The following is a 23,806-nucleotide window of genomic DNA, read 5'->3' on the forward strand; positions in this document are numbered from 1 at the left end:
CATGCTGCCAGTCTACATGTAAGCCAGGGACCAGCGCCGGGGAAGGACCGCCAAGCCGACTCGACAACCTCTTCCCAGGCCAGTGGGACTTGTAACACACAATGAAATTCATAGAGCACGAACGCAGATGCTGATGTGACCACCTTGTTTTCATCTGAAATGTTTCCACGAGTTCTCCCCAATTAAGAAACACGTTAAGCACTTATTTGCTAAAGATTCCTAACATTAGGGGGAAAAAAACTTCCTCTTCTTCCATTCCCGCATCATCAGGAAAACAATGTCAACAATGGGCAAGGAAGTCATGCCCATTGGTCCAAATGTGGGGACCCGGTGCATAAAATCCCCCCAGGAGGACGAGACAAATGAATCTGAGAAACTCACCTCGGAACAGAAGCTCCCCCTCCACCTGTGACACCATGACCGAATCGTGCTGCTCCCCTTGCTGCCAGCCTACGTGCTGCAGGACCACCTGCTGCAGGACCACCTGCTGCCAGCCCAGCTGCTGCGGGTGCGGCGGTGGCTGTGGACAAGGCGGCTGCGGGTCCAGCTGCTGTGGGTCCTGCTGCTGCCAGCCTTGCTGCTGCCGCCCAACTTGCTGCCAGACCACCTGCTGCAGGACCACCTGCTGCCGGCCCAGCTGCTACGGGTGCGGCGGCGGCTGCGGGTCCAGCTGCTGTGGGTCCTGCTGCTGCCAGCCTTGCTGCTGCCGCCCAACTTGCTGCCAGACCACCTGCTGCAGGACCACCTGCTGCCGGCCCAGCTGCTGTGTGTCCAGCTGCTGTCAGCCCAGCTGCTGCGGGTCCAGCGGCTGCGGACAAACTTGCTGTGGCTCCAGCTGCTGTCAGCCAGCCTGCTGTACCCCTGTGTACTGCACGAGGACCTGCTACCACCCCACCTGTTGCTGCTTGCCTGGATGCCTCGCCCAGGGCTGTGGATCCAGCTGCTGCTAGCCTGCTTGCCAGCCAAACCGCCGCCATAACGCCTGCTGGAGGACCAACACATACCCACGGCGGCCGCGGCCACCCCTGCTGCGTGTCCGGCGGCTGCCACACTTCCTCCTGACAACCGCCTCACCAACAACCCACAACGGCACACAGCACCGATTGGCCAGCGGGGAAACGGACACTGCCAAACGTTGCCCAAACCCAGCATGCAGTCGCCAACATTTCCGCTACTCACCTGCCTGTTCAAAGCCTTGGGAAGTGGCTGGAGGAAGTGTGGACCACTTCTCCTGATTCTCTTCTTCCTCAGGTCTTGGGAGTCCCCTGCCAGCGTCATGCATCCGGACATGGAGTCAAGATCTCTGCCCTGACTCCACAGTCAAGATGGTCATCCTGCCTGATGACCTTGGAGAAATAAAGCCCCTCACACCTGGTAGAAATGCATTCTTTTGCAACTATTGGTGTCTGCGCAAGGAGGGTTTCCTTCTCGGTGCATTCATGGTCCTTGGATGCTGATTTCTTCCTGTCGGGACCCTTCTGCATGTCTCCCTAGACACAGGGACTCTCACATGAGTGTCTTAATAAACCCAGTACCGATCTGCATACCATAACGCTGTCCGTGTCCCCGTACGGCATGCGCGACCAAACGGTTTCTGTACAGGTCAAAGCCCACATGCACTAATTACCCGTTTGGAGACTCCTAGCCTGCCCCCACAAATTCCTATCTCCATGTGAGGATGAGGGAATCTAGGGACGTTCTGTCCCAGAGCTGAGCTGACAGGGAAGCACTCAGGCGCCAGGCTACGTCTCCGGCCCTTGCTCAAGGGCGCTCACATACCCAGGAGCAGGCGAGTTAGGCAACAGCCTGGGCCAGAGCACCAGCAAGATGCTGGTCTGAGGGTCTTCGAGGCCCGCGGAGGTCCTCTTGTCCTGTAGATGCGGGTGATATCTGGGACAAAGTGGTAGACAGCCGAGTGGCACCACGCAGGGACCTCCAGCCCAGTGTCACGGCAGCGGCCTTGCCCGTTAGAGCTCCTGGGAACACGGGGGCCCTTTCGCGGTGGTCGGCACCAGCCTGCGCAACGTGCACTCCTCCCGCTCAGAGACAGGGGAGCCTGCGGAGGCCTCGCGCCCGTGGGCCGCGTCTGCACACGCACATCTCCCGGGGTCATGGAAGGCCCATTCTGCTTGTGCCTTCTGGTCCTCACGACCTCGGCGGGAGGCGGGATCGGGGGGCGGGGGTGGCAGGGGTGTGCAGCGACTCGGGCAGTTTTGGGACAAACACGTCATGCTCCGCAACTGGCACGCGATATGGCCTCAGGATCTACAGGGCACCGAGAAAAGGAAGGACGGGGGACGTCACCGACCGAGAGCCCCTGCGCTGGGCGTGTGCGTTGCCTTGGAGTAATCCGTGAGCTCGGAAGCGCTGAAGGGAAGCAAACAACCTCCGGCCTCTGGGGAAGGAACCCTGAAGCGCTGGAGGGAAACCAACGGGCCTCTTCTGGGGATGGGTGGGGGTGAGACCCACGTGAGGAGGAAGAAAGAGAAAAGAGCCTGGGCCTTCACCGGAGTCCCGACAGATCCGAGGCCGGCGCCTCTGGTCCCGCACTCATGCACGACGCTGCCTCGGCGCTCAGCGATGTGAGGCCGGATCCAGGCTCTGACGGGAAGGGCAGATGAAGGCCCTGGGTCACTTCCCACGGGCAGTGACGGACCTCTGAGGGGCTAGGACGGCTTCTGTCCCGGGCACCCACCAGCCCTGGAGACCAGCTATCCAGGAGGCTCTCAACAGACTGCCAACGCCGCACTTGCCTCTTGCTGGTTCTTAGGAGTTGGGGGATTGTGAGCTGTGCTGAGCAACGAGAAACGGACAGGACCTGGGCTGCTCCCTACTTGCTAAGTACCGGCCAGATGCTTCATGTACATTTTCTTGAATTCCTGAAGTAATTTTCAACTTAGGGCTCAAGGTTCCCGCTGCAGGGATCAGGAACTCAAGACCGAGATGGCTGAAAGTCACGTCAGCGCATGGTACCTCCCAGAAGAGACACTGAAGAACAGCGACCAGGCACGTAGCTTCACTGGGGAGGTTAGATGCCAGTGGCCGGAGGGCGGGAAAGCGACGCAGGCAAGACGCACTGTCAGTCCAGGGTCCCAGCTTGCACGGGAAGCTTATACCCGAGAGCGAGATCAGAAAGGACGTAATACACTCATTGGGATTCCCCTAATTCAGCGACAAGGGAGCTGGCATCTCGACAAACCGGCTCTTCAGAAGCACTGGTTGAGCATTTCTCTCGGTGTGGCATGCACTGGCAGCGTGCCATCCTGCTGCGCCATGAAAACGGCCACGAGGCCCAGAGATGCGGATCTGCTGGGTAGAAGTTGTCCCGAGCACAGGAATATGCGAGATACACGGCTGGCATATTGAAGGCGCCATCCCCGGTCTACGGTCTTCTGCTCTTAGACCCAGTATTTCCCTCTTCACGATGGTGGACAGGCACACATTTGTATAAGAGGAAGACACAGGAGGAAGAGGAAGGAAGAGCGGAGGAGGAGGGAGGCAGGGAGACAGGGAGGAAGACGGATGCAGGCAAGTAGGGAGGAAGAGAAAACGAGAACTGTATACCCAGTGACACTGGGGAACAGGCTTGGCGGGTAAACAAGGAGAGGATGAGAGTCTCCAACTCATCCCGTTATCCCCCGAATTGCCCCACTTGTGTCACGGACGTTTCCATGTCCTGGAAAAGCCCTCTGCTTTTCGGTGTGACGCCGGACTGCTGTCTCTCAGGACGTTCAGTGACTGTTGCTTGCTTCGTCTGGGTGTCCTGCGCCTGTTTCTATCGCCCTGCTTGATTCTGCCTTCACAGACGGAGGAGTTGAACTCGCATATCCTGCAGCCCAGAGTCTTTGATTGTACTGGGATATGCAGCTGGGGGGTGGGGGCTCCAAGATACAGCTGCTGTGGGAGTCTGGAATCCGGCTTGGTGGGGAAACCGACTTGGGCTCAGGCATCATTTCAGTTCACCAGTTTGAACACAATCAACACTATGCTCCTCACTTCAGGTGTATTGCCAGTGTACTTGCAACCTTGGGACCAGTGCTGGGGAAGGACCACGAAATTGACTCACCAACCACTTTTCAGGCCAGTGGGAATTTTATCACATGATGAAATTCATGTAGCAGAAATGCAGATGCTGATGTTACAACCTTGTTTTCATCTGACAATGTTTCTCTGTGTCATTCTCAATTAAGAAATTCATTAAGTTCTTATATTTAAAGGCTTATAATATTTATGTAGCACCATCCTCTTCCCAGCTCCATAGTAACTTCACAAATCAAGGTGAACAACTAGGTTATTCCTGTTTATTTCTCCTAGCTTCCTGGTGTCCTGGGCAGATAATCCCCACAACAGGAATAGAGAAATGGATCTGAGAAACTCACCCCTGATCAGAAGCTCCTCCTCTACTTGGACACCATGACCAACTCGTGCTTCTCTAGTCTCTGTCAGCCTACATGCTGCAGAAACCTCTGATTTTTCCCATTTGTTCTAGGTCCTTCTGCCACCAGCCTTGCTGCTTCTGCCACCCAAGTAGCTGTTAAACTACCTAATTCTGGTCCAGATCTTGCAGTTCCAGATTCTGTCGTTACAGTGTTTGTGGACCAAAATGCTGTGGGTCCACCCGTTGCCATCCTTTCTGCTGCCACCAAACTTGCACTCAAACCCCCTGCTGCCAGCCCCCCTGCTGCAGGTATAGTTGTTGTCAGCTCAGCTGCTGTGGTTCTGGTGCAATGGGCAAAGGTGTTGTGTCTAGCTGTTGCCAGCTCTTCTTGCATCCAAGGTGCTTTTAGACCACCTCCTGTAAGACTACTTCTTGCTACCTTTGTTGTATGTCCAACTGCCACCAGTCTTTCTGCTCCTGTCTTCCTTGCCATAAACTACCCTTTTCTGCACACAACCTTTGTTAAGTAATTTTTCTTTTGGAGGAGGAATTCACTTACTGGGCTTTGCTCAAAACTAGTATATTATCACCATAGTTTCTGTTACTCATTTGTTTAAGAACTTTTCTATCAACTTGATGGCGTACGTAATACTTTCCCCTGTTCTCTTCCTCCTGTGTAGATGGTCATGTGTCACTTTGGTGCATCCTCAATATGGTTGTTAGTCTCTGCTTTGACACTGAATCATTATCTTCACCTACCTACCAGTAACTCAGGGAAACAAGTCCTCATAACTTTTCTTAGCTTTTGGTACTGATCATCATAAAAATCTTATTATTTTTAATATATTTATGATCTACATATTCTGCTTTATTCTTTCCATAATCTCTGAATTTTCTTTATCAAAGCAGGAGCTCTTACCTGTATATCTTTTTAAAATTTAATTTAATTTTTTAAATTATGTTCAGTTAGCCGCTGTATAGTACTTCATTAGTTTTTTGTTGTTGTTTTTAAATTATTTATTTTTTAAAATTTCTCTTCAGTGTTCCAGAATTCATTGTTTACACACCACACCCAGTGCTCCATGCAATATGTGCCCTCCACAATACGCACCACCAGGCTCACCCAACCACCCACCCCACTTCCCTCCAGAGTCCACAATCTCTCCCCCTTCAATTTCCCCCAACTCCCATTAGTTTTTCATGTAGTGTTAAATCCTGTGACATTATTCATCCCACATGGTGTTTTGTTTCATTGTATAGCATTCCTGACATAGAGACCTATACACATATTGCACATCACATGCATTATCTATTGTGAGCCCTATGACAACATCCCTGAAGTTGGATTCTACATTTTCCAGATGAGAAAATCTCACTGTCTGATGTTTGTTGGTAAAAATGAACAGCCTCAGATCAAAAACTGGGTCTTTTGCTCCTGTTCAAGGACACACATATAAATATATCAGGACAAGCAGACATGAAACTTGGACTGAGTACTAAGCAAGATGCGCATTTGAATTTATCCTTAGCAAAGAAGGGATAGTCCCTTAAATATGCAGGTAACATTTACTGCGTTCTTCCCATATCAGTGTCCCATACCTCAATGAGCAGCAGCTAATTCAGTCAGGGAGCAGTGGTTGCATTTAAGAGCTCTTATGAATGCAGGGAAACTTTCCTTGTCTCAGGATCTGACCAGCCCCTCGTGTAATTAATCTGCCTCAAATAATTTTGAGCATCCATTGTATCTTCATGAGAGAGAGGATCATTTATTGGCATTTGTCCTTCAGTACCATGTAAATCAAATTCTTTTATGTCCTTCTTCTCCTGAGTACCTTTTTAGAGCAAAAGGGAATTAAGTAATTACCTGCAAAATATAGACGCTGTAACAAGCTTCCCAACTTTAAATCAAGTTGCTTCAATGTGGTATTATTCATTTTCAAAAGGTATGCTACCCTATTAAGGGCTTGACATAAGTCTCTGCTGCTGACAAACAGTACATTCAGCAGAGACAGCCATGGTGAGAGGAGCAAATTCTGTTGGTTCCATGCAAATCCTCTGTGTTTTGTGCCATTTGGTTCCTTTGTTCATGGTCTCCAGTGTAAATACTGGATCATCTGAGGAGAAAGATGGGCTATATTATCCCAGACTCATCTGTAACCTTTCAAGTGATACTCTGGTGGGAAATGATATGGTACATAGAGAGGGAACCCTTTCTTTCTACATGCCCATTTCTGTCTAAATTATTCTCTTTCAATCTTTCTGCTTTCAGATCTCAGACTAAGCAAGAAAGATTTTCACCATTTGCCAACAGCCCATAAACACCATCCCCTCAGCTCATTCTCCTCCAAACAAAATGTATAGCCATGTGTGTGCTCACAGTTCTTCTCACTAGGAGCATTCCCACTTTCCACTCCCTTTGCAGAACAGAAATTTTTGATTTGTTGTAAAATTTCCATTTGTGCCATAAAAGCTGCTACTGGGGGCATTGACTGATAAAATTCAAGGCATTCCATGATCATATGTCATATGTCATTAGGTTTCTGCATTAGGTTTCCATTCAAATGGAATTAAAAACAAATAATGTATCGTTTAGTCATTTAGGTCAACACCAAACTCTGGATATGAAATCGCTTCTTAGTACCTTGGTCTGGAAGTATAATTTATAAATTTGAGGTATGTCTGAGTTTATGTTAAGTCATGAACAGAGGGGGTAAACTCAAGGTTACTGAGTGGGAAAAATATCTATTCTCTACTATTAAGGATTTTTGAATAAGATTTATTTCTACTGTATTCCTCAAAAATATAAGAATTGTGATCTCCTATTGAAGGTATCTGCCTAAAGACTGTCTGATACAATAAATAAGGGGAGAAAAGAGAGAAAAAATCATTTCAGATAAATCCATGGGTGGACAAACTATTTAGGATGGAAGTGGGGAGAAAAAGATACATACAGAAGGATGGATGCTGGGGTAACTGGATGGCTCAGGTGGTTAAGCATCTAACTCTTGATTTGGAGCAGGTTCATGATCTCAGGGTCATCATATAGAGTCCTGCATCTAGCCCTACTCAGCAGGGAGCCTGCTTAAGATTCTCTTTTCTGAGGGACGAGCAGGATGGCAGAGGAGTAGGAGACCTAAATTATGTCTGGTCCCAGGAATTCAGCTAGATAGTTGTCAAACCATTCTGAACACTTATAAACTCAACAGGAGATAGAAGAAAAGAATAGTAGTCATTTTATGAACAGAAAAGCAAATACTTTCTGGATGGTAGGATGTGCAGAGAAGTGAATCTGAGGTGATATTTGGGAACATAGACTGTGGGTGGGGGAGGGAGCCTCCGTTAGCTGACTACTGGCAAGTCATAGAGCAGTGGAGCACAAAATCAGAATGTTTAGAAGTCTACTCCACTGAGGGATGTTCTTCCAGTGGCTAAGCAGGGGATGGAAGCTTTGTTGGTACAGTGTGGTCTCAGGATGCTCAGGGTCAAAAAAAGACTGAAGGTGCCTGATTGTGGCAGAGCTCCCAACTATTGAATCCAGGGAGATAGCTGGAGCCAAACCTTTGGAGTATGGCAACCTCAGGGTTGCCATAAATGGTAATTAGCAGCACAGTTGGGCCACTACTCTTTGAGCAGGGACAAATGGCAGATCCAGGGAGGACCTCCCCTTCCTCCACCAGGAGAAGTGGCACAGGAGCACTCTGCAGGAGTCTGCTGAGTTTGGAAATTCCAAACAGGGTCATGTGCCAGAGATAGAAATGATCAGTCACAGGCCAGGTGAGCACAGAGTGCAACCAAAGACCAGGGAGACAGGACTGATTGACTTATTTTCTCTGAGGGCACACTGAGGAGTAGGACCCTGAGCTCTTGGCTCCTCTGGGGTCAGAAAGTGAGAGGCCACCATTTTCATTCTCATATTCTAAAGCTACACAGAAAGCTTTTATGGAACAAAAAGTACTGAGAGCAGATGCAACCAGATTACTTAGCCTGGCCCCTGGCAAGGGTGGTGCAATTCTGCACTGGGCTAAGACATTTGAGAATCACTGCAACAGGCCTGTCCCCCAGAAGATCAGTAAGAATATCAAGCCAATACCAAGTTCACCAATCACTGAGAACTGCAAAACTCTAGCGCTAGGGGAATACAGCACATGAAATTCATGTCTTTTTTTCCCCGTGATTATTTAGTCTTCTTTCAAAGTAAATTTTAAAAAAAATTTTTCTTTTTCTATTTTTTTGAAAATTTCTTCTTTCCTATTTTTTAACCAACATCTTATCAATTCCCTTTTAAAAAATCTTTTTAAATTTTCATCTTTACAGTCATATTCCATCCCTTCATCGTATTTACCCTTATTTTTGTATATACAAATAAGTTTTTCTTTCTTTAAAATTTTGGAAGGCAGTTTCTTCTAAAAGACCAAAATAAACCTAGAAGCTAGGGTGTGGCTCAATTCTATTTACCAGGCTGATCATATTCTTATTTTTTTCCCCTTTCTTTCCCCCTGGTTTCAGGTCTCTTCTGATTTATTTAATGCTTATCTTTCTGTGGTTGATGTTACCCTTCAAGCATTTTGTTCTTTCATTCATCTATTCTTTTCTGGACAAAATGACAAAATGGAAAATCTCACCTCATAAAAAAGAACAAGAGGTGGTACTGACTACCAGGGACCTAATCAATATGTCAGAACTAGAGTTCAGAATGATGATTACAAAGATAGTAGCTGGGCTTGAGAAAAGCATAGAAGATACTAGAGAATCCCTTTCTGGAGAAATAAAAGAACTAAAATCTAACCAAGTTGAAATAAAAAAGGCTTTTAATGGTGTGCAATAATAAAAAAAAATGGAGGCTCTAATGGCTAGAATAAATGAGACAGAAGAGAGAATTAGTGATATAAAAGACCAAATGATGGATAATAAAGAAGCTGAGAAAAAGAGAGATAAACAGCTACTGGATCACAAGGGGGAGAACAAGAGATGAGTGATACTATAAAATGAAACAATATTAGATTAATTTGGATCCCAGAAGGAAGAAGAAAGAATGTGGGGCAGAAGGTATATTGGAGCAAATTATAGCAGAGAACTCCCCAAATTTGGGAAAGGAAACAGGCATCAAAATCTAGGATGCACAGAGAACCCCCTCAGATTCAATGAAAATAGGTCAACATCCTATCATATAATAGTAAAACTTACAAGTCTCAGAGATAAAGAAAATCCTGAAAGCTCAGGACAAGAGGTCTATAACATACAATGGTAGAAATATTAGATTGGCAGCGGACCAACCCCCAAAGATCTGGCAGGCCAGAAAGAACTGGCATGATATATTCAGAGCACTAAACAAGAAAAATATGCAGCCAAGAATACTATATCCATCTAGGTTTTCATTGAAAATAAAAGAAGAGATAAAAAGCCTCCAGGACAAACAAAAACTATAAGAATTTACAGACACCAAACCAGCCTTACAGGAAATATTGAAAGGCCCTCTAAGCAAAGAGAGAGCCTAAAAGTAACATAGACCAGAAAGGAACAGAGACAATATATAGTAACAGTCAGCTTACATGGAATACAATAGCACTAAATTAATATCTTTCAATAGTTACCCTGAATGCAAATGGGCTAAATGCCCCAAACAAAAGACACAGGGTATCAGAATGGATGAAAAACAAGACTCATCAATATGCTATCTGGAAGAGACTCATTTTAGACCCAAAGATACCTCCAGATTTAAAGTGAGGGGGTGGAAAATAATTTACCATGCTAATGGACATCAAAGGAAAGCTGGGGTGGCAACCTTTACATCAGACAAATTAGATTTTAAAACAAAGACTATAATGAGAGTTGAGGAAGGACACTATATCATACTTAAAGTGTCTGACCAACAAGAAGATATAACAATTTAAATATGCCCCTAACATAGGAGCAGTCAATTATATGAACCAGTTAATAACAAAATCTAAGAAACACATTGACAATAACACAATAATAGTAGGGGACTTTAATACCTCCCTCACTGAAATGGACAAATCATCTAAACAAAAGATCAACAAGGAAATAAAGTCTTTAAATGACACAATGGACCAGATGAACATCACAGATATATTCAGAACATTCCATCCCAAAGCAAAAGAATACACATTCTTCTCTATTGTACATGGAACATTCTCTAGAGTAGATAACATCTGGGGTCACAAATCAGGTCTCAACTGGAACCAAAAGATTGGGATCATTCCCTGAATATTTTCAGACCACAGTGCTTTGAAACTGAACTCAGTCACAAAAGGAAAGTTGGAAACAACTCAAATATATAGAGGCTAAAGAACATCACACTAAAGAATGACTGGGGCAACCAGGAAATTAAAGAAGAATTTAAGAAACTGATGGAAACAAATGAAAACAGAAACACAATTGTTCAAAATCTTTGGGATGCAGCAAAGGTGGTCCTAAGAGGAAAGTATATAGCAATACACGCTTTTCTCAAGAAACAACAAAGGGATAAACCCCACCTGTTCATGATGGATAATCTTTTAATGTACAGTTGGATCCTATTAGCTAGGATCTTGTTGAGAATCTTGGCATCCATATTCATCAGGGATATTGGTCTGAAATTCTCCTTTTTGATGGGGTCTTTGATGGTTTGGGGATCAAGGTGATGTTGGCCTCATAGAAAGAGCCTGGAAAATTTCCTTCTGTTTTTGTTTCTTTAAACAGCTTCAGGAGAATAGGTATTATTTCTTCTTTGAATATTTGGTAGAATTCCCTAGGGAATCCATCAGTTCCTGGACTCTTGTTTTTTGGGAGGTTTTTGATCACTGCTTCAATCTCGTTACTAATTACTGGTCTATCCAGGTTGTCAATTTCTTCTTGTTTCTGTCTTGGAAGTTTATAGGATTCTGGGAATGCATCCATTTCTTATAGGTTGCTTCAGTTATTGGCATATACTATTGATAATCATTTCTGATGACTGTTTCTATTTCCTTGGTGTTAGTCATGATCCCTCCCCTTACATTCATGATTTTATTAATTTGGCTCCTTTCTCTTTTCTTTTGGACTAGCCTGGCCAGTGGTTGATTGATCTTATTAATTACTTCAAAAAGCCAGCTACAGACAAAGGGCTGATATCCAATATATATAAAGAACTTCTCAAACTCAACACCCAACAAATAAACAAATCAAAAAATGTGCAGAAGATATAAGTTGACACTTCTCCAAAAAAGACATTCAAATGGCTAACAGACACATGAAAAAGTGTTCATCATCATTACCCTCAGAGAAATTCAAATCAAAATCACATTGAGATACCATCTTACACCAGTTAGAATGGCAAAAATTAACAAGCCAAGAAACAACAAATGTTGGAGAGGATGTGGGGAAGGGGATCCCTCTTACAGTGTTGGTGGGAATGCTCATTGGTGCGGTCACTATGGAAAACAGTGGGAGGTTCCTCAAAAAAATAGACTTTATCCAATATGAAAACCAGAGATAAAATAGAAAATAGTAACAAAACAAAAACAAGAAAACACCATAAATGGAGACACAAGGACCCGAAAGAAAATAACAAAAATATAACATTTGTATCACTACCATGCCAGAAAGAATGGAGAGGAAAACGGGACAAAAAGAGTAATTGAAGAAATAGTGGCTGAACTTTTCTTGTATTTAATGAAAGAAACAAATTGATATATTAGAATAAGTGAAATGAAAACAGGAGAAGTCCAAAGAACTCCATGTAAAGACAAAATTGTGATTAAATTTCTGAAAATAAAAGACAAAGTAAAAACCTTAAAATAAATAAATAAAAATAGAGCTACCCTATGATCCAGCAATTGCACTAGGTCATATGTAGTGAAAAGATACAGATGTAGTGAAAAGAAGGGCCATATGCATCCCAGTGTTCATAGCAGCAATGTCCACAACAGCCAGACTGTTGAAAGAGAAGAGACACCCTTCATCAGGCAAATGGATAAAGAAGATGTGGTCTATATATGCAATGGAATATTACTCAGCCATGAGAAAGGATGAATAACCAAATTTTACATCAATATGCCTGAGACTGGAGGAGATTATGCTGAGTGAAACAGTTAAGCAGAGAAAGTCAATGATCATATGGTTTCACTTATTTGTGGAACATAATGAATAGCAAGGAGGACATTAGAAGGAAGAGGGAAATGAAGGAGGGGAAATTGGAGGAGGAGATGAACCATGAAAGACTACAAACTGTGAGAAACAAACTGAAGGTTTTAGAGGGGAGGGGGTGGAGGGATGGGTTGGCCCAGGCATGGGTATTAAGAAGAGCACGTATTGCATGCAACACTGGGTGTTATATGTAAACAATGAATCTTGGAACAATCCATCAAAAACTAATGATGTACCGTATGGTGACTTACATAACTTTTTTTTTTTTTTAATCGAAAGAAACAGAAAGGTCTCAAATACACAACCTAACCCTAAACCTAAAGGAGCTGGAGAAAGAACAGCAAAGAAAGTCTAAACCCAGAAGGAAAAGAGAAATGATAAAGATCAGAGGTGCAATCAATAAAACAGAAACCAAAATAACAGTAGAATACATCAACAGAAGTAGGAGCTGGTTCTTTTAATGAAATAATAAGATTACAAACAAACAAACAAACAAAAAAAGAATTAGTAAGACTGATAAAGCCCTGGCCAGATATATCAAAAACAAAACAGAAAGGACACAAATTAATAAAATCGTGAATGAAAGAGGCAAGATCACAATCAACACCAGAGAAATACATTGTAACAACATATTATGAGCAACCATAGGCCAGCAAATTTAACAATCTGGAAGAAATGGATGCATTCCTAGAGACCTATAAACTACCAAAACTGAACCAGGAAGAAACAGACAACCTGAACAGACCCTAACCAGTAAGGAAATTGAAGCAGTAATCAAAAATCTCCCAACAAAAAAAGAGCCCAGCGACAGATGGCTTCCCAGGGGGAATTCTACCAAACATTTAAAGAAGAACTAATACCTATTCTCCTTAAACTGTTCCAAAATAGAAATGGAAGGAAAACTTCCAAACTCATTTTATGAGGTCAGCATTACCTTAACCCAATATCAGACAAAGACACCATCAAAAAGGACAATTTCAGACCAATATCCCTGATGAACATGGATGCAAAAACTCTCACCAAAATACTAGCCTATAGGATCCAACAGTACATTAAAAAAATATTCACCATGACCAAGTGGGATTTATTCCTGGGCTTCAAGGTTGGTTCAGTATCTGCAAATCAATCGATATGACACAATACATTAATAAAAGAACAAGAACCATACAATACTCTCAATACATACTGAAAAAGCACTTCACAAAGCACAGCATTCTTTCTTGATCAAAACTTTTCACAGTATAGGGATAAATACTGAGGATAAAAAATTGAGGGTACAGGGCGCCTGGGTGGCTCAGTGGGTTAAGCCTCTGCCTTCGGCTCAGGTCATGATCCCAGGGTCCTGGGATTGAGCCTCGCATCAGGCTCTCTGCTCAGCGAGAAGCCTGCTTCCTCCTCTCTCTCTGCCTGCCTCTCTGCCTACTTGTGATCTCTGTCTGTCAAATAAATAAATAAACTCTTTAAAAAAATTGAGGGTACATACCTCAATATCATAAAACCCATCTATGAAAAACCCACAGTGAATATCATTCTCAATGGGGAAAAACTGAAGGCTTTTCCCCTAAGATCAGGAACATGGCAGGGATGTCCACTATCACTGTTGTTCAACATAGTACTAGAAGTCCTAGCCTCAGCAATCAGACAACAAGAAGAAATTAAAAGCATCCAAATCATCAAAGACGAAGTCAAACTCTCACTCTTTGCAGATGATATGATATTTTATGTGGAAAACCCAAAAGACTCCACCCCAAAACTTCTAGAACTCATACAGGAATTCAGTAAACTGTCAGGATATAAAATCAATGCATAGAGATCAGCTGTATTTCTACACACCAACAAGAAGACAAAAAAGCGAAATTTAGGAATTGATTCCATTTACAGCTGGAAACCATAAGATACCTAGAAACAAATCCAACCAAAGAGGCAAAGAATCTGTACTCAGAAAACTATAGAATTCTCATGAAAGAAACTGAGGAAGACACAAAGAAATGGAAAAACATTCCATGCTCATGGATTGGAAGAACAAATATTGTGAAAATGTCTATGCTACCTACAGCAATCTACACTTTTAATGCAATCCCTATCAAAATACCATCAACTTTTACCGAAAATTGGAACAAATAATCCTAAAATTTGTATGGAATGAGAAAAGACCCTGACTAGCCAGAGGAAAGTTGAAAAAGAAAACCAAAGCTGGTGGCATCACAATTCCAGACTTCAAGCTCCATTACAAAGCTGCAGTCATCAAGACAGTATGGTACTAGCATAAAAACAGACACATAGATCTATGGAACAGAATAGAGAGCCCAGAAATGGACCCTCAACTCTATGGTCAACTAATCTGCAACAAAGCAGGAAAGAATGTCCAATGGAAAAAAGATAGCCTCTTCAACAAATGGTGTTGAGAAAACTGGACAGCCCCATGCAGAAGAATGAAACCGGACCATTTTCTTAACCACACAAAAACAGACTAAAAATGGATGAAGGACCTCAGTGTGAGAAAGGAATCCATCAAAATCCTTGAGGAGAACATAGGCAGCAACCTCCTCGACCTCAGCCGCAGCAACTTCTTCCTAGGAACAACACCAAAGGCAAGGGAAGCAAGGGCAAAAATGAACTATTCAGACTTGAAGAAGGTACAAGTACTGTGGTTTCATGCATAGTGTGCAAAGTGCCTGCAACAGAATAGGAAAGCTTTCAAACACTGTTTGCTAAATACATAAGTGAGTGAAAACATATAACTCCACAGGACTCGAGTTTTATGATTCTATCAAACCCAACAAAGACCTTTCAAGAAGAACATTTCTAAATAACACATAGCTTGTCTGCAAACATGGGCCTGTTATTGTGATCCCAACAGTAAATCAATCACTTGGGGCTTTTCTGGCCCCAACACAATCCCCACATGATGCTGTGCATATTCTAAACATTAAAAACTGTGGTATCAGTGACTCACTTTTGCTATCAGGAAAGTAATTCTATTTTAAGGGCATTATACATTCCTGGGAGTGTCATGTATTGAGGCAATAATCCATTAGTTGGCTGACACATTATCTGAATCATTCCACCAGAAAAGGATGTCTTGAATGTCTCCTACAACCTTTAAATGTCTTGTTATGACATTCACACAATAGGATATCCTTAATTTAGACACATTCCTTCAGGGACATGAGCAGGCCAACTTTTCCTGGCCTGCACCCACATGAAATTTGCTTGTAAGGCAAATTGAGATGGTGAATATAATTACAGAAGTTATATTTAACTCAGTGTGGACCTACTTAATGTTAATTGTTCATTGCATATCATTCTGTACCTACCCCTTGAACTTATCACTTAGAAGCATTCTTTAGCTATGATTTTAATTTTATTATCTTTTAAACTATGTTCAATTAGCCAACACATAGTACATCATTAGTTTTTGATATAGTATCCAATGATTCATTAGATGCTAAGATTCTCAATTATGCTTTAAATGTATTGAAAAGAAGCTAAAAGGCAGTATTTTTAAAAGTTCTAGCCAACCAAATTAGACCAGTCTGCCTTCTTGTTTTTCAATTGGTGAAATTTCATTACATTGTTTCCATGGAGACATTTTATAACTTAGTATCATAATATAATTTAAAAGATCTTAAACATTGTTCAAATGTTTCCTCAAGCTCCAAAAACTTTTATTGAGTGTGTAATATGTGCTAAGGACTTTGCTAGATGGGGAGGATTCAAAGAAGAACAACACTGTTGCAGCTCCATAGTCAAGATGGGTTGTACTCTTTGGAAAATATCAAGGGACTAGAGCCAAAAAAGTGTTTGAAGGAGCAAGAGAAGGTATAAGAGAGTGGCATCTGAGCTATGTTATTGCTAGATGAAGAAGAGCGAGTAGGTTTTCCAGGGCATTGGATGGAACTGCAAAGGGTGGAATCTGAAAAGTGTGGACTAGGGCTTGGAGCAATGAGGAAGATAAGAGAGTGACTGGAGATGGGGTTAGAAAAGTAGGTGTGTGAAGGGTGTTGATGCCATGTTAATAAGTTTGGCATGTACCAATGCACACCAGGGTGTCAATAGCCTTTTATCGTGAGGCCTCACCCCAAAAATGGAAATGTCACACAAAATCTGGCAGAGGTAACCAAAAGAAATGATAGTTCAAAAGATATGTCTCTAGGCTAAACCAAATGCCCTGTTCATTTTAAAACTTGATTTTATTTGAAACATACTAAAAAGAAGACAAAAGTATCTTTAATAATCCCAACATTCAAAAAAAAATTATAAAGTACAAAGTAAACGTCTCCCTAATGACTTCCCTCTCATCTCTAAATTAAATTGATGGCTATTGTCCCTGAACTTTTCCCATGTTGATACAAATACTTCTATGTTTATATATGTGTACAAACATACCGAGACCCCGATCCCAAGGAATCTTGTGCTAAATTCATTCATTCAATAAGTACTTATTAGAGGCTTTCTATATACCATGCACTGTTCAAGCAACTCAGCATGTAACACCAAGAGCTGACATTCTAGAAGGGCAACTAACAATTAGCAGAAGATGGAACATGGTGATTTCAAATAAAGGTAAGTGTTAGGAAGACAGTTTAAAAATAGAGTACATTACAGTAAGAGACGAAAATGTTCTTGAGATTGTGAGGTCACAGGGTGGCTTCTCTTGAGGAGGGGATGATCTGACTTGTGACGTGGATGATGCTGAGAGATACAGGTGCTAAGAAAAGGCTGCCTCAAAATGAGTCACTTTCACATGAACATCATTTTCAGTTAAAGGGAATCAGAACACAGCAAATTCCAGAAAAGTTCCTTATCTTCCCTTTAACACTGCTCGTACCAGAAAAAGAATATTAATGGTGATTCCGTTTCACTTAAGAAACTTATGTGCAAAATAAGGAAACCTATGTTTTTTAAACATCTCATCTCACCTTCCTAGGAGGTCTTCCTCCCCTTCATGTCCTCAGGCACCCACCCTCTACTTAGCTCAAATAAGCAACATGTTGCCTTTGGAATTTCAATGTATCTTCAGATTGCCCATGTGTATACCATAAAAATTTATTTTCACCAGCTAATCTGCTTCATGAAAATTTGATACTTTGTGCACACACAAGAAACTTAAAGGAAGAGAAAATTTGTTATCATTGACAGCATCCATTTTGAGTTTATTGTTGTGTACTGTGTAAGAGAATGGTCAAATTTCATTATTCTACATACAGCTGCCCAGTTTTCCCAAAACGATTTATTGAAGAGACTGCATTTTTTCCACTGTATATTTTCTGCTGTTTTGTCAAAGATTATTTGACCGTAGAGTTGAGGGTCCATATCTGGGCTCTTTACTCTGTTCCACTGCACTATGTATCGGTTTTTATGCCAGTACCATGCTGTTTTGGTGATCACATTAACAGCATCAACATTCCCTGGTATCTTCCACACAAACAAAAACATATAGATGTGGATCTATTTGATGTTCTAGGTCAAAAGACATCTATGGTAAAAGAAAACCAACTGAAAACACAATTGCATTTAACTAAGGGGAACTTAATTAAAGAAAAGTGTAGACATTCTAGTATAATGGAAATATTCTATCCCGACAGGTGCGGGGATTACACGGATGGGCTTCTGAGTACCAACATGCACCACTATGGATGACTACACAAAGGATTTTTTAACTTCACTCTGTGTCAAGTTCACCAAAAACAGAAAATCAAACATAAAAGGCAAACAAGAAAGAGTGACGACATTATTTCTTAGTGAATAAATCTCTGCTTTAAGAGATTGTCATCTTGGCCACATTGCCTTAAACTTAGTTAAATGACACTACTATGGGCTCTTCTGGATCTTTGCATGGCATGTTGCAGTTGAGTGTGTGTGCGGTGGGGGGTGCTTCCTATAATCGAAAAGCAGTGGTGAGGGACCTGACAGAGGCACTTGCTCAAAGCACGAACGAACAGAATAGAGGAGTACGTCTCTAAGGATGGTCCCTGGGACTTCAACATCAACGTCATCTGGGTACTTGTCAGAAATGCCAAACCTCAGGCTCCCCATGTAATCAGAACCTGGAGGATGTGTCCCGACATATTTAACAGGCCCTTCGGATGACTGCCGCATCCCAACGTTGGACTATCGCTAAGTAGAGCAGGCGAAACAGTAACTGAACAAAGTTACCTTGGCTAACATCCATTCCGATTTCCACTGGACACCCCCCACACCCCTACCCACCCCCCCACACACACAAAATGTGCTGTACCTTTCCCAGGTCTGGGAATAAATTCTGAGGAGAGGCACACTCGTATTTTGCTACATTTCCTTTCCGTTCTGTTGAAGAGTATTCTTAAATACGAACGACTTAAGAATGAAGATGAGGCGACGTCTTTCAGAATCTAAAGACCATCCAGAGAAAGGCAACACAAAGATATGTGACCGCAAACTTAACGCTTCCGGAACGACGAATCAGGGCAGTGGCGGGAACCATTCAGATAGTGGCCTGCCACGGCTTTAGGGTAGACAACGTGACCCAAAGACAGAAAGACCCCCCAGAAAACCCATTCCCGTGGCAGAGGTCAACAACGTCACACACACATAGACAGCTGTCCCCTTCCTCATTGCTCAACAGTGACCCATACTACAGGGCCTTTTCCTCCTGTCTCATGCCCCTCGCCACATGCCACCCTATGCACATGGAATTTCCTCCCCACTGACCATGGGAAGAAATGCACGACCAGAGATAGGTTGGCCCCGATCCCATCCTGCTAGAGGTTACACGAGGGGAGAGGAAGAATGTAATTGCAAATGCCACCAATCAGGTAACAGCCCTCTGCAGAGGAAGAGGAGAAGACAGTGGTCCAGAAGATGCCAGTGGTGTGAGTCAGGAGGAAAAGCAGACCTGACAGAATTGATCCCATCTAGAAAAGAAAATTTGTGTCCCACGAGCTCAAACCATTACATAGGCAAACACTGCTGTGCCTCTGATAATTACTTAAATAATGGGTAAACAACAACAAGGAAGACGTGTTGACAAATCACCCGGTTTGGGCAGTATATAGAGGCCACGGCACGAGGACAGACACTTCCACACTCAAGACCTTCGCTTTCCTGGAAACCCACCCAGAACCTCCAGCCTCTGACACCATGGTCAACTCCTGTTGTGGCTCCGTCTGCTCTGACCAGGGCTGTGGCGAGGAGTCCTGCTGCCGCCCCAGCTGCTGCCAGACCACCTGCTGCAGGACCACCTGCTGCCGCCCCAGCTGCTGTGTGTCCAGCTGCTGCCAGCCCTCCTGCTGTGGCTCCAGCTGCTGCAGGCCCAGCTGCTGCACCTCTAGCTGCTGCCGCCCCACCTGCTGCCAGACCACCTGCTGCAGGACCACCTGCTGCCGCCCCAGCTGCTGTGTGTCCAGCTGCTGCCGCCCCACCTGCTGCCAGACCACCTGCTGCAGGACCACCTGCTGCCGCCCCAGCTGCTGTGTGTCCAGCTGCTGCCGCCCCTCCTGCTGTGGCTCCAGCTGCTGTGGCTCCAGCTGCTGCAGGCCCAGCTGCTGCATCTCTAGCTGCTGCCGCCCCTCCTGCTGTGGCTCCAGCTGCTGTGGCTCCAGCTGCTGCAGGCCCAGCTGCTGCACCTCTAGCTGCTGCCGCCCCACCTGCTGCCAGACCACCTGCTGCAGGACCACCTGCTGCCGCCCCAGCTGCTGTGTGTCCAGCTGCTGCCGCCCCTCCTGCTGCGGTTCCAGCTGCTGCAGGCCCAGCTGCTGTGGCTCCAGCTGCTGCCGCCCCACCTGCTGCCAGACCACCTGCTGCAGGACCACCTGCTGCCGCCCCAGCTGCTGTGTGTCCAGCTGCTGCCGCCCCAGCTGTTGCTAGACCACCTGCTGCTCCCCAACTTGCTCTAGTGGCTTCTGCTGCTGAGGATCCTGGCCGGCACCCCCGCTGTCTTTCAGCAACCAATCTTCCTCAGCTAGTCCCACTGAGCGCGGAATCGTGACAGGCCAACTGTCAAACCTCAGTTCCGGCCGCCCTTTCAACCTACGTGGCCTCCAAATGTACTCCCCCACCAACAACACCCTCCTCCCCACCTCCTTCTTACTAGCTCCCTCCCAAGGGAATACGGACCTTGCATTTTCCCTGAAATCTCTCAGCCAGCGTGTCATCCAAAGCACACTCTTCTTTCCTGCCAGGTCTCCTCATACAGAGATGCTCCTATACCTCAAATAAACCTGAACGTCTCCGGGCATACAGATCAAAGGGCCTTGTGTCTCATTATTTTTCCCTCGTGAACTGTTATCCTTAGCAGGTCGGATGCATTTCTGGTGCTCCCTGCAGAAAGGGGAGTCCACCGCAGACGACTTCAGGATTTCCACCTCTATCCCCTCAGCACTCTCCATGCTGACATCGACACTGGTGGTTTATAGCAAGCCCCCGCTGCTCTCTGCTGAGCCCTTTGTCTAGATGAGGGAGGAAATTCTTGGCAGGCAGGCCACAGCTAGGGAGAGGAAGTCTCGAGGAGAAGTCCTCAACCAGTGGGCAGCACTTGGTGGATGAAGTGCTCTAGCCCCTTTAGCCCCTATCCCCTCGAGTGGGGGGGTGTGAGACCGGGGGCCTCAGCCAGGACTGCACCTCAGCTACCTACAGGGCTTACCTGCTCTGGAAATCATTCTGGATTGGCTTCCATCCCTTCCCTGCATCACTCTTCACGTTCCCTATGGCACTTCTTGAGATCACCTCCCAAACAAACCACTTGCTCTCAGACCTCTGTTGTTGGAGTCTGCTCCGGACATCACCCTAACGCCAGCCTTCCGGAGCTCAGGATCAGGACCTTCAAAACATCTCCATACAACAGGCTCGGTGACCGTGGTGGCAGGCCACCCCGAGCATGAATCTCCACTGAAGCACTTAATCTTTTCACTATATGCTCTTCCTTCCTACAGTACTTGCACACTTGGTCTTAGACTATTAGTCTCCAATTCCTAAAGTAACTTTCTCCGCCCCTGAGGACAGGACACTCTCCCATGAGGAACACAGACCATCATGTTAGGAGCTGTCTCCCTACACGAGGACAATTTGAGGGGAACTGTGCCCATCTGTGATGCTTACACCGCACTCAAAAAACCAGACTAGGGCGCCTGGGTGGCTAGTGGGTTGAGCCGCTGCCTTCGGCTCAGGTCATGATCTCAGGGTCCTGGGATCGAGTCCCGCATCGGGCTCTCTGCTCAGCAGGGAGCCTGCTTCCCTCTCTCTCTCTCTCTCTGTCTGCCTCTCCATCTACTTGTGATTTCTCTCTGTCAAATAAATAAATAAAATCTTTAAAAAAAAAACACACACAGACTAAAACACGATGTGCAAGGGAGAGCTATCGGGACAAATGCGTAAGAAACAGAAGGAGAGGGCACCTGGGTGGCTCAGTTGGCTAAGCAACTGTCTTCGGCTCAGGTCATGGTCCCGGAGTCCCGGAATCGAGTCCCGCATCAGGCTCCCAGCTCCATGGGAAGTCTGCCTCTCCCTCTGAACTTCTCGCCTCTCATGCTCTCTCTCTCTCACAGTTTCTCCCTCCAAAAATAAATAAAATCATTTACAAGGAGAAAAAAGGAGAAGAAGGAGAAGGAGAAGAAGGAGAAGAAGGAGAAGGACGAGGAGGAGGAGGAGGAGAAGAAGAAGAAGAAGAAACGGAGGGAGACATATTAGGTGTTTAAAAGGAACGAATGCAAAATGTGGTTTCCCTCCAATTCCACCCCCATGTTCCGACACCACAATGAGGGGGGTGGACTGGGGAAGTGGACTGCTCCTCTTAGAGGCAAGGGGGCTGAGCCTATGTACTCCTACATCACCTATCAGTAGGTGTGGACAACCCCTGGTGCATAGAAAGAAGGGAGGGGCCAGACGTCCAGCTGTGGTCCACCCCTAGGCTGACACAATTCCCTGCACAGCAGTGTGCGCAAACAGTGTGAGCCATGCGTAGCCCATACTCTGCACTAGCATGTGGATGGGCATTTAAGGGAAAAGTCGCCCGAATGAATATCCATATCTACCCCTGCCTCTGCTCATGTCTATGGATTGCTCTCATTAACCCTGCTCCATGGGGTCTGCCACCACTTCTAGAAAAACTTACAAGACAGGGAGTTAGAGGGTGGCTCCTCTGCTCCTTGAGCTGACTTGCCTGGGGGCTCTGACCTCCAACCCCATCCCTGAGAGTGCTGAGCCCATGATTCCTACGTCCCCTTCAGGCTACACTACTTGCTCATCGTCGGTTGATCCTGGGAATAGGAATACCAAGAATGCTCCTGTAGATCAGCCCAGTGCTAAACACCTTCCTAATGGCTCCCAGAGCTCTCTTCTGATTTCCCGACACTAGAAACCCAGAGGGATAAGGTGCCAGCCAGAGTTTTCATACCAATCACATTTGACTGCGTTCCCCTCAAGCTAGCTTTCCTCCTTTTGACACACGACCCCTAGATGCACACAGCCTATAATTAGAGGAGAAGGAGGCACAAATTTCCCAAATGGATCACCGGGATCAAGAAGATGTGGAAACTTCTCCTTGCACTCTAACCTCTAGATCCATGTATTCATACAGGGCCATGAAAGGTTCTGGATATCCTGCGGTCCAGTTCAACACAGATCCCATGTCCAACAGCCTGCCAACATATGAGTATTCCAGATTCCCAGGGGTCAATGGCTACAGATTCTTGGGCAAGGACTAAGGAAATTCTATGATAGACACTTCCTGGGGTCCTCCACCCAGAAAGACTGGGCTCTCCGTTGATGGGTTAATAGGTCTGAGGACAGCCTGAGGTCTTCAAACTGTGTCAGGGATCATGACCTTCCATTGGGATCAAGGACCTCGGCCTTTGTTCTTTTATTCTTAAGCTCTTTTAAAGACACACACACACACACACACACACACACGCCTCTGTGTGTGTGTGTGTGTTGTATGTGTGTGCACACACACAAAGGTGCACCGTATTTGGCTACCTATATCCTTGTTTGACTGTTCCAGAGGGAGAAAGAGAGACAGAGACAGAGACAGAGATGGAGAGAGACCAAGCTCAGTCAGGGTGACGGGCTGATGGAGAAGCAGACTCTCAACTGAGCAGGGAGCCCGAGGCAGGACTCCATCCCAACCCTCCAGGACCATGACCTGAGCCAAAGGCAGAAGCTGAACCGACTGAGCCCCCCAGGAGCCACGTCCACCTCCCCAGCCCCCGGCTGCCTATATCCTATTATGACGGACACCATGCCCGATGATCCATATCGTTAGGCCCCTGAGGGTTTCACATCATTCTGACCCTTGGCATTCCACTCTGGTGGGCCATCACATAATAA

General features: G+C 45.1%; 1 protein-coding gene across 2 annotated transcripts; it reads left to right on the forward strand.

Annotated features, from left to right (window-relative positions):
- Positions 1 to 416: 416 nt before the first annotated feature.
- LOC309858355 (uncharacterized protein) lies at positions 417 to 20,350 on the forward strand (the record flags this gene model as incomplete). Of its 2 annotated transcripts, none has more annotated exons than XM_082751041.1 (2): positions 417 to 947; positions 19,676 to 20,350. In XM_082751041.1, 2 exons carry the CDS (start codon positions 417 to 419, stop codon positions 20,348 to 20,350), a joined length of 1,206 nt encoding a protein of 401 aa, XP_082607167.1. The 2 variants fall into 2 exon arrangements, with proteins under 2 accessions (XP_082607167.1, XP_082607168.1); XM_082751042.1 differs by lacking the exon at positions 417 to 947 and having other exon boundaries at positions 19,625 to 19,677; positions 19,876 to 20,350.
- Between the last annotated feature and the right edge of the window lie 3,456 nt (positions 20,351 to 23,806).

The sequence above is a fragment of the Mustela nivalis genome (assembly GCF_964662115.1).
Source record: "Mustela nivalis genome assembly, contig: HAP1_SCAFFOLD_2243, whole genome shotgun sequence".
Taxonomy (NCBI): Eukaryota; Metazoa; Chordata; class Mammalia; order Carnivora; family Mustelidae; genus Mustela; species Mustela nivalis.